The following is a 12,695-nucleotide window of genomic DNA, read 5'->3' on the forward strand; positions in this document are numbered from 1 at the left end:
CTAAATTCGAAAAGTCTGAAATTCGAACCAATATTTCCCATACGAAATAATGGAAATACAATTAATCCGTTCCAGAAACCCAAAAATATTCATACAAAAAATACATTTTATAGAGATTAATTACAGTTTTACATACAACAAATGCTATAGTTTTTAATTATGTATAGTAATACATATAAAATAACATTTTTACTTACCTTTATTGAAGATTGGTGATGGCATCTGGAAGACAGGGAGGAGGAGGAGAGGGAGTTGAGGTTAGTGTTTGGAAGGAGAATCCCCCCCCCCATGAGGACTTCAGGTAAAGCCCTCTCTGGGGTTACTTCCCCCCTCTGTCTTTTAATGCCACTAGGACCAGCTTGAGAGTCACTGGACCCCTGTCTCACAAAATAACTGTCCACAATCCTCTGTTTCTGGCGCCTCTAACATTTCCCTAAAATGGGACATGGTTCTGTCACTGAACTTGTTGCAAAGATGGCTTGTTTCAGCTTGCTCAGGGTGGTACTTCTGCACAAACATTTGGACATCATTCCACTTGGCACAAATCTCCTTAATCTTTGAAGAAGGCACCTCATCCACTCCCTATATTAACACCTTTCGCAACATCAGCTTCCTTGATCTGTTCTTTCTCTGACAGGGTAGAACCGATGGTTGACTTAATTTTCCCATACATCCTGGCAAGCTCAACAAGTCTCACACCACTCTCATACTTCTGTATTATTTCCTTCTTCACATCTATGGTGTTTCTCACTTTCTTTACCACAGGGGTACCACTAGCAAGTTTCTTTGGGCCCATGGCAGCTTATTTCACAGTCCCACAAGCGCTAAACACAATGAAATAATTGTAAAATGCGTGAATGAATAAACAAAGAATAAACAAAGAATAAACAAAGCTAGACTGCTCATGGCACCTGTGTGGGGACGCGGACAGAGCGGGCCGGCAAACAGGTCCCGCACCCGGCGGTCCAAAAATAGGGGTGCGTTCGATAATAGGGACACAGTTTGTCCGAAAAAATGGTCCTATTTTCGAAACGTTCGATATGTGATACGTTCGATTTTTGAGATAACAGATACCAGTATCAGCAATCATTGATGATAGTATGCACTTAAACTCTGTGAGTCTTTCTAGCCTATGTTTCCCATACATTCTGAGTGTGCAGGCCCACATTCTTGTTTTTTTTTTTTAACAAACTCACTGGTCATCTCCCACCATGATACGATGATCCAAAAAACAAGGCAGCACCTTCCTCGTTAGTCAGAGGTCTGCTGACATCACAATTCAAATGCCCCTCTCAAGTGCAACACCCCCACCCATCTTTCAGAGTGCAGGCACTTTCCCCACCACCAAAACTCAAATCCAACTAACAGGTTTCCCAGTTAGCTTGACTTGAGCAATAAAGTGAAAATTAAAAGAAATGAAAATCTTTATTCCTTGGGGACATACAATAGATGGGATCTGCAATGCATACTGTTACAACTTTGATACAATTATAATAAAATACAATCTGATACAATTATATGATCAAATGAAAGCCCATTAATATGCCAAGCATTTCAGGGATATTAATCCTAAATTTCACATACTACTAAATTCTAGTTCTAGGTAGGAAGTACAGTTCCTGCACCTTGAACAAAAGGTGAGGATGTTGCAATTCAGATAAGATATTTGCCAAAAAATATGATACAGATACAAGTGAAAATTTGCATTTCAAAGATACTTCACAAATTTTTTTGCAAAGCTCAAGCTACACACAGCATTTCAAGCAGGTCTTAAGCAAATGCAATACAGTAAGGCCCCCATATCTGTGAGGTATATCTTCCAAGGACCTGCCATGGATAACAGAACTCCGAAAAGTAGCAAACACTAATATATAAGTCCTATACTTACCTATTATAAAGCTTAATTAATAAATTATGCACAATAAGTAGAGAATTATCACTTTTTCACTGATGAGAAGCACTTCACAGCTTCTCTTAGGCTTTGAAGAACTGCCAGCTTTTGCACTCTGGGGGACATTATTATGCAAAATTATGAGGAATTTTTGGGCCACAGTAAACAGTGGATAACTGACACCACATGTACCGAATCAGTGGATATGGGGGATTTACTGTAATTATTAAAAGGGAATACTATAACTGCAATATAAATTTGATATCTTTATACAAATTAAATTAAATGCACATGTATATTACATCCATACCTGGATTATATATACAGCCTCTCCTCACATATCAACATACTCGTTTACCAATGCCTCGGACTTACGACGGGCTCTGACCAGTATTTATACCTAAATAATGTATATTAGAGCTGATTTCCTCTATTCTGTTCATTTCAATATACAGCACACTACTGTATAAACATTTAAAAATATACCAGAAATGTTATAAATGGTGCAAAGGTGACATTAAAACAATATCAAGGATGAATGATACAAACCCACTACCATTATAGTATGCTCCTCACTTAGCAACGAATTCATTTAATGACGTGGTCTTAGGAACGGAACTCCATTGTTAAGTAAGGAGAGGCTATATAGTGTTGTTTATGACCACCTCGAAAATATTTATGTTACAGTAATTTAAATGTAATGTTATTAACCCTTTCAGGGTCCGTCCCGTAGATCTACGGCTTTACGTTCAGGGTCCAAACCATAGATCTAAGTCATGAGCTCAGCTCACTCTAATAAACTGTGAGTGGTAAATTTGGGTCTAGATATGAGAGAATACATCTATGTGGTATGTGTGCACCACATAAAACAAATCCTGCAGCACACTGTGTATGAGAGAAAAAAACTGAGACCATGATTTTAGATTAAAACAGCGACTTTGCAGTGTTTTTTCGTATGTTTTTTATAGTTGTATTTGTGATTTCTTGGTCTCATTTGATAGAATTGAAGACATATTACAGAAATAGAGATAATTTTGATTCGTGTTAGCACTGGAAATGGCTTGAAATTGAGCTCAAAGTGGCGGAAATGTTAAATTTTTGCCGATGTTCAAGAGTAAACAAACGACCTCACACGTCTAATACACGCCAGCTGGTGGGTCTAATATACATTCACAAATGTGGTGATGATATTTATACAATTATTACAATATTGCATAACAGTAAATCTTCTATTTTTTGTTGTGAATAAAAATTCATTATGTGAATAAAAAATCAAAATGGAATTTATTTGTAAAGCCTCAAAACATAACTAATGAACAGAGGAAATGTTAGTTTAGTGCCAGGAATACCTACATTGTTTATTCTGGACCCTATTTTGAAATTGGAATATTTTGAACTTTGTGTTAAATTGGCCAAATTACCAATTTCCGGTCACTTTATTTTGTAGTTGAAACATTTGACTTGGCGATTTCTTGTGCTCAATCGATAGAATAGAAGTAATACTAGTGAAATAGCTGAGAATTTGGTCGACTGGAATAATGTAATTGGCCTAAAATGGGAGTCAAAGTCGGCAAAATCGCCGATTCGTAAATATCGCTGACACATCAAAATTCACGAGAGCATAATTTCGTCAATTTTTCATCAAATTTCGTACTTTTTGTTTTATTACATTCACAAAAAGATTCTCTACCATTTCATAAGAAAAAATAACAATTTTTTTTTTGAAAATTCTTGGACACTGGGGCACCACTTCAGATTTTGGCCTTGGACCCTGAAAGGGTTAATTGTGTGGTTTACATTTTTTTTTTTTTTTATTATCACACTGGCCGATTCCCACCAAGGCAGGGTGGCCCAAAAAAGAAAAACTTTCACCATCATTCACTCCATCACTGTCTTGCCAGTAAAATAATAATTACAGAGTGTACCACTAGAACACCTAGCATGGCTAGGCATTTCGGGCAGACTTAAATTAAGTCTTAAGTTTAAAATATTACAAAATTATGAGGTAAGTTGGTATTATGGCTAAGTGACTAAATACTAGTTTGTGAGTTTAGCAATGTGAATGCTTTTGTTTTGGCACTATACCTAGAAAAAACTTAATAATAAAAATAATAATAAAAATAATAAAAATAATAAAAATATTAATAATAATAATAATAATAATAATAATAATAATAATAATAATAATAATAATAATAATAATAATAATAAGCTAAAAAATAAATGACTACGTACAGTGCTACCCTGAGTTTCAGCCATAATTTGTTCCAGAAGGCTGTTTGAGTGCCGTTACCGGACAAATTTGTTTCCATAAGGAATAATGTAAATAAGATTAGTCTGTTTCAGACCCCCAAAAATATACTTACAAAAGCACTTACAATAATACACTCGCACAACTGTTCGAGTTGGGAGCTGTACAAAACTCAGGGTACTACTGTATGTATATACTGTAACTGAAAACTGCCATACACTATATATATTATTTTTAACAAAATTCAAAATTAAAGGTGATGCCATAATGGTTAAGCAATACACTGTAATACATCATCAGTAAAACATTGGTTGATAAACTTAATTTGCAAAAAGATGGCGTCTTCTGAGATTTTTTTTTAAATTCATTTGTCGTACAGATTTCTGCATCTACCGGTGAAAGATTTTTACATATATAGAGTCTGCTAAACACGAAGAATATCAGAGAGGTATTTGTTTCCAGTGTTCTGGTAGAAATCTCTGAAGAACTGTAGGCCCCATTCTAAAGAATAAACCACAATTGAGTGGCTGGAACCTTTAATATATAATGCACACTTAAAGAAAAACCTGATGAGATTTCAATCCATTTTGACCTATAATTAAGTCTGGGTCTGGCTTTGCAATGCAGTTCAAGATGCCTTGAAGATGTGAACCACAGAATGGGTATTGTACATAAAGTATATTCACTAAGTTATGTGTATAGCATGCTGCATAAAACCTTTGTTCTATACCACCCTGACAGATACCCTGTGTTAAGTAATACAGTGGTACCCAGAGTTTCAGCCATAATTCGTTCCATAAGGCTATTCGACTGCCGTAACCGAGCGAATTTGTTCCCATGAGGAATAATGTAAATTAGACTAGTCTGTTTCAGACCCCAAAAAATACACTTACAAAAGCACTTACAATAATACACTTACCTCGACAACAACCTGAACTTCAGCACCCATATCCAACACATAACCAAAAAAGTATCCAAAACGGTTGGGATCCTCTCCAAGATACGATACTACGTGCCGCAAACTGCCCTTCTCACACTATACCATTCACTTATATATCCATACCTCACCTATGCTATCTGTGCTTGGGGTTCAACTGCAGCAACACACCTAAAGCCAATAATAACCCAACAAAAAGCCGCAGTAAGAATAATCACTAAATCCCATCCCTGGCAACACACCCCCCCACTCTTCATAGATCTAAACTTACTCCCTGTTCAGTACATCCACACTTACTACTGTGCAATCTACATCTACAGGACCTTAAATTCCAATATTAACCTTGACCTAAAATGCATTCTTGATAGTTGTGACAGAACCCACAGGCACAACACCAGACACAAACATCTCTATGACATTCCCCGTGTCCGACTAAACCTTTATAAAAATTCAATGTATGTCAAAGGCCCTAAAATCTGGAACACCCTACCTGAAAATTCCAAAACTGCAGACACATTCATCACCTTCAAAACTACCATCAGAAAACATCTTATCTCCCTGATACACCCTGTCAACTAATAATACGAATACCACCTGGTGGTTCACACTTACACTCACTCACCCATTTGACCATAAACAGAAATATCAATCTCAATCTCAAAATAATGAATCTTAACTAGTCATAAGTTGGCCTGTGATACTCCAATACTGAAACTACGTATAGTGCCAAAACAAAAGCATTCACATTGCTAAACTCACAACTAGTATTTAGTCACTTAGCCATAATACCAACTTATCTCATAATTTTGTAACATTTTAAACCTAAGATTTAATATAAGTCTGCCCGAAATTCCTAGCCATGCTAGGCGTTCTAGTGGTACACTCTGTAATTATTATTTTACTACATGTAAACCACACAATAACCAAATTCTGTAAACTCAGCATTGTAATACTTATAGAGAATAAAGTTTGAGTTGGGGGCTGTACGAAACTCTGGATACCACTGTAATTTATGAAAGATATTATATGACTGTAAAGAATAAGTAAGTGGTTTAGTGGAGTACATATATACCAAAAATTTTGGGGAAGGAACATCTAGTGATACTTTATACTTTCTTTTACAAGTGGTGAATATGAATACAATATTAAATTTCAATTTGTTGTTCAGGTTTAGACAGGAATTTTCCTTCATCTTCTCCTTTTATTGGGTAACTTTTTTAAATTTTTACTTGTCTGGATATTTCTAAATACTCTGCATAAAGAAAAGTGCAAGTCTGTAAGTTGTTATCCAGATGTAAGCATTTTTATTTTTTTAGCTCATTGTTAACTAAGCTGTTCCAAGTAGTAGGGTCTGCATTTGTTAAGACAAAAGTGGTCCCATCAGTAAGGCATATTAGTTGAATAGGATCATTCAGTAGGTACTTGATACAAAATAAGAACACAAGTGGACCCAAAATGTTACCCTGAGGTAAACTAATACAGTGGACCCCCGGTTTACGATATTATTTCATTCCAGAAGTATGTTCAGGTGCCATTACTGAACGAATTTGTTCCCATAAGGAATATTGTGAATTAGATTAGTCCATTTCAGACCCCCAAACATACATGTACAAACGCACTTACATAAATACACTTACATAATTGGTCGCATTGGGAGGTGATCGCAAACCGGGGGTCCACTGTATTTGTAAGGTGGATAATATGTAAGTCATTCATGGTTACTGGTTGGTGTTTAACAGTGAAGTAAGACTGGATGTACATGTATTAGCAATGTATGACCTATGAGTCCATAATGCTTTAGTATGAAGGGAAGAATATTGTAGCCATTGTGAAAACCTATTTGCTGATCAATTAATGGCCCAATATATTATTTATTTTTGTCCATTTCTTGTGCTCTTTGGAAAAGTTGTGTTTGATTATGTATAAGTATACCTGCTTGTACACTACCTTTCCAAATGGTTTTGCTAGTAGTGGTACATTTTACATTTGTCTAACTATTTATCAGATAACCCTTCAAGTTTTGGATGAGGGGTAATTATGGCTCTTTTGGGAAATTTTGAGGTTTAAAATTCAAGTAATTTGCTGATGAGTGGGGCAATGGCTGATAATACAGTACACGTGCAGTTGTCTTGCACACTTGTATGTACTGCAGCTGGATCACTTGAACGTAGTCATTTTATTATGGAGCATATTTCAGGGGTGTGGTTAGTGTTAAGTACTTCACAGGGCTTCATTTGTATGTACGCAAATTTGCCAATCTGTGAGCTGTTTTATACAGTGGACCCCCGGTTAACGATATTTTTTCTTTCTTTCAGGTGCCAGTACTGACCGAATTTGTTCCCATAAGGAATATTGTGAAGTAGGTTAGTCCATTTCAGACCCCCAAACATACACGTACAAACGCACTTACATATATACACTTACATAATTGGTCGCATTGGGAAGTGATCGTTAAGTGGGGGTCCACTGTATTCTGCTATGTGTTTCCCATGAGCTGGGTCTGTGGGTTCAATTCTTGTGTATGTTATAACATTATCTACATACCTGGTTCCTGAAACCAAGACTTGTATACAGTATTATACAGTATTGTTATTTGCAAGTCAAGTTTGAGGAACCATGACTCATGTACAATGTTGTATCATGGTGTTAACACTAGCTTAGCTTCAGGAGTTACAATTTGCAGTGGAGTAAAACTTTAATTTAGCAGACTAATCAGGGAAGAGGGTGTCTAGTAATGCTGACTGGCTGAGGAAAAATAAGAAAAATAAACACTACAGTACTCTACTGCATACATAAAATGGTACTGTACATACTAATTGCACATATGCAGTAATAAACATTGGAAATAAAAGTTGAAAGCAGTAGTTATTTTATATACAATAGATGATATTGTTTTGTCATGCTCACACAACAGTAACAGATACATGTAATTATCTACCCAGCAGACTTTGTCCACTGTTTCTGAAATCAATGTACAAAGTGGATTTTGTCTTATTTCTGAAATCCTTAAATGAAGGGTCATTAAAGTGGAGTTTTACTAATACAGTGGTACCTTGGCATATGACCAGCTCCCAACTTGTACAATAATATAAGTGTATTTTTGTAAATGTATCTTTGGGGGTCTGAAACGGATTAATCTAATTAACATTACTCCTTATGGGAACAAATTCATTTGACATCGGTAGTCAAACAGTCTTCTGGAACGAATTAAGTTCATAACCCGAGGTACCACTGTACTCTTCTCTATATCATATTATAGTACAGTGGTACCCCGAGTCTCATACAGCTCCCAACTCAAACAATTATGTAAGTGTATCATCGTAAGTGCTTGTGTAAGTGTATTTTTTGGGGTCTGAAATGGACTAATCTAATTTACATTATTTCTTATGGGAACAAATTTGTTCGGTAATGGCACTCGAACAGCCTTCCGGAACAAATTATGACCGAAACTCAGTCATAATTCAGTATACGTTTGCTAGATGAGTTAGTTGTACAACAGACCCAAATGTTCATCTAATTCTATGTTTGAGTGCAGAAGCCACTGGGTTCAGGAATGTGTACCTCCCTCCTTCCCATTTAAATACGAACTCCTCGTGGAACATATTGCTAGTGGGTACAGAGGGAGAAATATACAAGATGTTAGGGAAAGTATTGATCAGACAGTGACTGGCAACCTGGGTCTTTGAAATTCTGTTTGCTGGATTATTTCACTTTAGAGATTAACATTTAACTATGTTTTAAAAATATTTAAAGTTGTTTATGAATACCATAATGTATACCATATTATTATTACAATCAAAACTAAATGCTAAACCCTCAAGGGTCATACAGCACTGCATTTCTGTTACAACTATACTGTAGAATAAAACTTTCAGTTTCAGTCAGTCAAGAACATGCAACTTTCACATTAAAATCCTTATCTGGAAAGGAAAATCATTAAATAAAACATAAAAAACATCAGTACTAATTAAATATATTTAAAAACCTTTTCCTTTAAATATGTTTGTTCTATCAATATAAACACAGTACATATATACTACTAATATTAATATTAGCTCTCCAGTTACAACTACTGTACCTCAACGGTAAGTCCTACCTCCATTATAGCTTCCACTACAATTACATTTTCTACTTCAATCAAATCCATCATGCCATTAGAAAAGTTATGCACAGTACGGAACATAATGATAATTTAGCACCTCAACAAATATACGTATATCATTTCTGTTAATACATAACCTCCTAATAAACTGTTCCTTTGATTAATAAATCAAATTCAGTCGTGTAATTAGCCTAATTTATTATTATTATCATTCACAATGCGATACGTTACACATTCTTGAGTAATTCAAATGTAATTTATAATCTAAGCTCTGGACTTTAAGTAGAGATATTAAGAAAATTTATAACCGTACAATCACTTACGAAAAAATATTACTGTGATTAGTATGAATGCCAAAATATGAACATCGACACTCATGTATGAGACACACAAGAGATAGTGTGTTTAAAAACTAATCCAGAAACAGAAAACACAAATAAAACAAGAAACATACACTAAACTAACTTAAGATCAGAAAAAACCGTTAGTTGTTAGTCACTCCTTAAAATAATTGTTGCATTTTTAGTGACTGAAATATTTTCATATGTAGCTCAAAAATTTATTGCCTGTGTAAATATTAGCTCCATAGCTCCACAAATAAAAAACTGTTGTAATATTCCCTAGTCACAACATGTATTATTATGTAATCTAAGGAAAAAATAAATCCTGACCTAACTATTGAATCTCAGAGGAAGTTTTCCTAACTGAATCCTTTAATAAAACACTGAAAGGAATTCTTTCCATGAAATTTCAGCTTATCAGGTAAATAAAGAAGCAAATTAAGTGGTCTACAATAAAAAAAAATTGTTTTACAATTTTAGGTATGAAGTGATTATTTGCATGGGAGACATGCATGGTAAAAGGTCAGTCTTTAAATTATAAAACCATTTACTGCACAGCTAACTGTAACTAATAAATATTTTTTTAATATACACAATTTAATGGTTAAATATAGTTCTCAAATTTAAAATTTATTTTCTTTGTACCCTGCCACTGTGACCGGAAATTTTTCAGTAGACAAATAATGTGTGGTAAATTTGATTTAGGTTTCAAATATAAGTTTAAATTTTTACAATACACAAATAAACTTGCAATATCCCGATGAAGTCAAACAACATGTATTTTACAAACAACATGTATATTATTTTATCATATGGATTTGCAACTGGCAAAAAAATACTAAGCCATATAGAATTACTTCTATAGTCACACACAATCAAAAATGGATGGTAGACTGTGAATACTATACAGTGAAACTTTAAGTATAACAGACTCATAGGGGTAATAGAGTATTCATTTAAGTGAAAATCCATTTTACAGAAATGTGAGATGCAACAGATATGCTCCACTGTACTAGAGGCTTACAGAACACACACATACATACTACCACTAATGTACAAAATCTCAATGCAGACGACATAGTTGCATTGAATATTTATCCAGCCAAATATTTTGTCCATTATATTCAAAATTCATCACCTAGGGGTCTGTTATATTAAGGTTTTACTGCAAGTACATTAATGGTGTGCATCCTATGGGTTTTCTGATTATTATATATTTTGTAATGCAGTGATTGGAAATAAAGATGTTATATTAAGGTTTTACTGCAAGTACATTAATGGTGTGCATCCTATGGGTTTTCTGATTATTATATATTTTGTAATGCAGTGATTGGAAATAAAGAAACTACATATAAATCGATACAAAATTAGCTTCATTACCATGTCCCAGACAATATACAAGGTGCAAAATTAAGTTTGCAAATAAGTCTTATTATGAAAAATATCTGAATTTTTGGCAGTAAATTATTACTACTATTAGTCCTAAGAAAGGCTAAACCAAAAGGGATCATACATTGCCTGAAAAATTAAGAAAAAGAAGTTTTTGTTCGGATTATTAACTTGGAAGGTCAACAACCTAGGATAATCCAATACAGCCATTGCCATCAGACAGACTGACTATTTCCACTAGAGGTCCTTAATCCAATCTCCCAAGTTGCAACTAACACTAGTTAGCTAACATCAAAGTACCTAGGCAAACTGGTACTTGTGTGATCAGGTGAACAGCGTCAACATGCATGAGGAAATATGCCTAACACATCCACTCATGCCAGGTATCAATATCCAGTTCTTCTGTATGAACCAAGGCCACTACCACATGGAAGACAATTAGGTCTGGCTTCAGTCAGCTCCAATTTCTTGAAACAAGAGTCCCCCATGTAATCAAGGCAAACCCTCTTGAACAGGTAAGACAGTGAAACTGTAGCAGTAGCATTGTATTTCACAGATGCATTAAACCTCTAAGGGCCACACACAAGCTCGGCTATGGGAGGCAAGATAAGAGTTGTTCGAATTTTTAACCCGAAGGGTTAGCCACTCAAGATAACCCATTCAAGTCAGTGCATCGAGAACTATCTGTCTTATTTCCACTGGATCCTTAAAGCTTGTCTCCCAGGATGCAACCCACAATAGTCGACTAACACCTAGGTGCCTACTTACTGCTAGGTGAACAGTGTCAGCAGGTGTAAGGAAACACACCCAATGTTTCCACCGGCCGGGGATTGAACCCTGGACACTCAAGTGTGAGAGGCCAGTGACCTGTCAACTGAGCCCAAGAAAGACTGGTTTCAGCTCCTTGGATCATGAGCCCTTCACCAGCATAAAGACACCTTTATTATTTATTTTTTCAGCTCTAGGGTGTGTGTCAGCAACACACCCTAGAGCTGACGATATCTGACCAACAAACACAGTTCAAATGCAAAAACAACTGCTCATTAAGTCTCCCACAGGTCTTAATTAACCAACAACGTGTAGAAAAATATATTTCAACCATTATGTGTCGGGAAAACCTCAATATACAGGACATTAAAGCGTCAGTAATAACGGTGACACATCAACGTCAAAAGCAGGAAGAACTTCCACGGAATTTAACACCTTAATTAACACTTGCCTGCCCGCAACACACTCCTCAAAAGCCTTTCCTGTTGGTAACTAATTTAGGCAACACTGAAACACCGGCATTAAACACACATAAAAAGATACACCAGCAAAAATAACAAAAATAAACGAAAATCAGCTGATTTCAACAGGTGACATTACCGATGTAAACATTGGCGTTCATTCTCTCATTACGGGATAATTTGCATATTTCCTTACCTTTACATGTAGGATTCGTCAAGTACACTTTAAAGTGCTTGACCAGCTCGTGGTTGGTGACTCTCCCGCCCCGGGATATCATGTAATCCCTCACAGACTCCAGAGTAAATTCGTCCACCTGAGATGCCATCACTGTTATTATGGAGAGTGAAGGAGGAAGTGAGCATCGCCTTGCCCACCCTCATACCTCTCAAAACCTTCCCCAAAAATAATATTTTGTTCCTTTCTGGTGTAGATTTTGTAGCTGAAATGGAAGTGCATGTGTGATGACTGATATGGAGTGTTGCGGGAAGGAAGTATTCGTAAGATTTCATTGGTAAACGTGACCATTTCTGACTGATTCTGTGTATATTTCTTTA

At 35.5% G+C, this 12,695-nt stretch overlaps 1 protein-coding gene across 1 annotated transcript in view; it reads right to left on the reverse strand.

Moving 5' to 3' along the window:
- LOC128698977 (uncharacterized) overlaps positions 1-12,476 on the reverse strand; it is a 384,560-nt gene extending 372,084 nt beyond the window's left edge. Inside the window, exon 1 of the mRNA XM_070090399.1 lies at positions 12,337-12,476. Within this exon, the coding sequence (XP_069946500.1) occupies positions 12,337-12,466 (130 nt within the window). The 5' untranslated portion in view covers positions 12,467-12,476. The remainder of the gene's footprint in view (positions 1-12,336) is intronic.
- Positions 12,477-12,695: the final 219 nt, after the last annotated feature.

The sequence above is a fragment of the Cherax quadricarinatus genome, chromosome 31 (genome assembly GCF_038502225.1).
Source record: "Cherax quadricarinatus isolate ZL_2023a chromosome 31, ASM3850222v1, whole genome shotgun sequence".
Lineage (NCBI taxonomy): Eukaryota > Metazoa > Arthropoda > Malacostraca > Decapoda > Parastacidae > Cherax > Cherax quadricarinatus.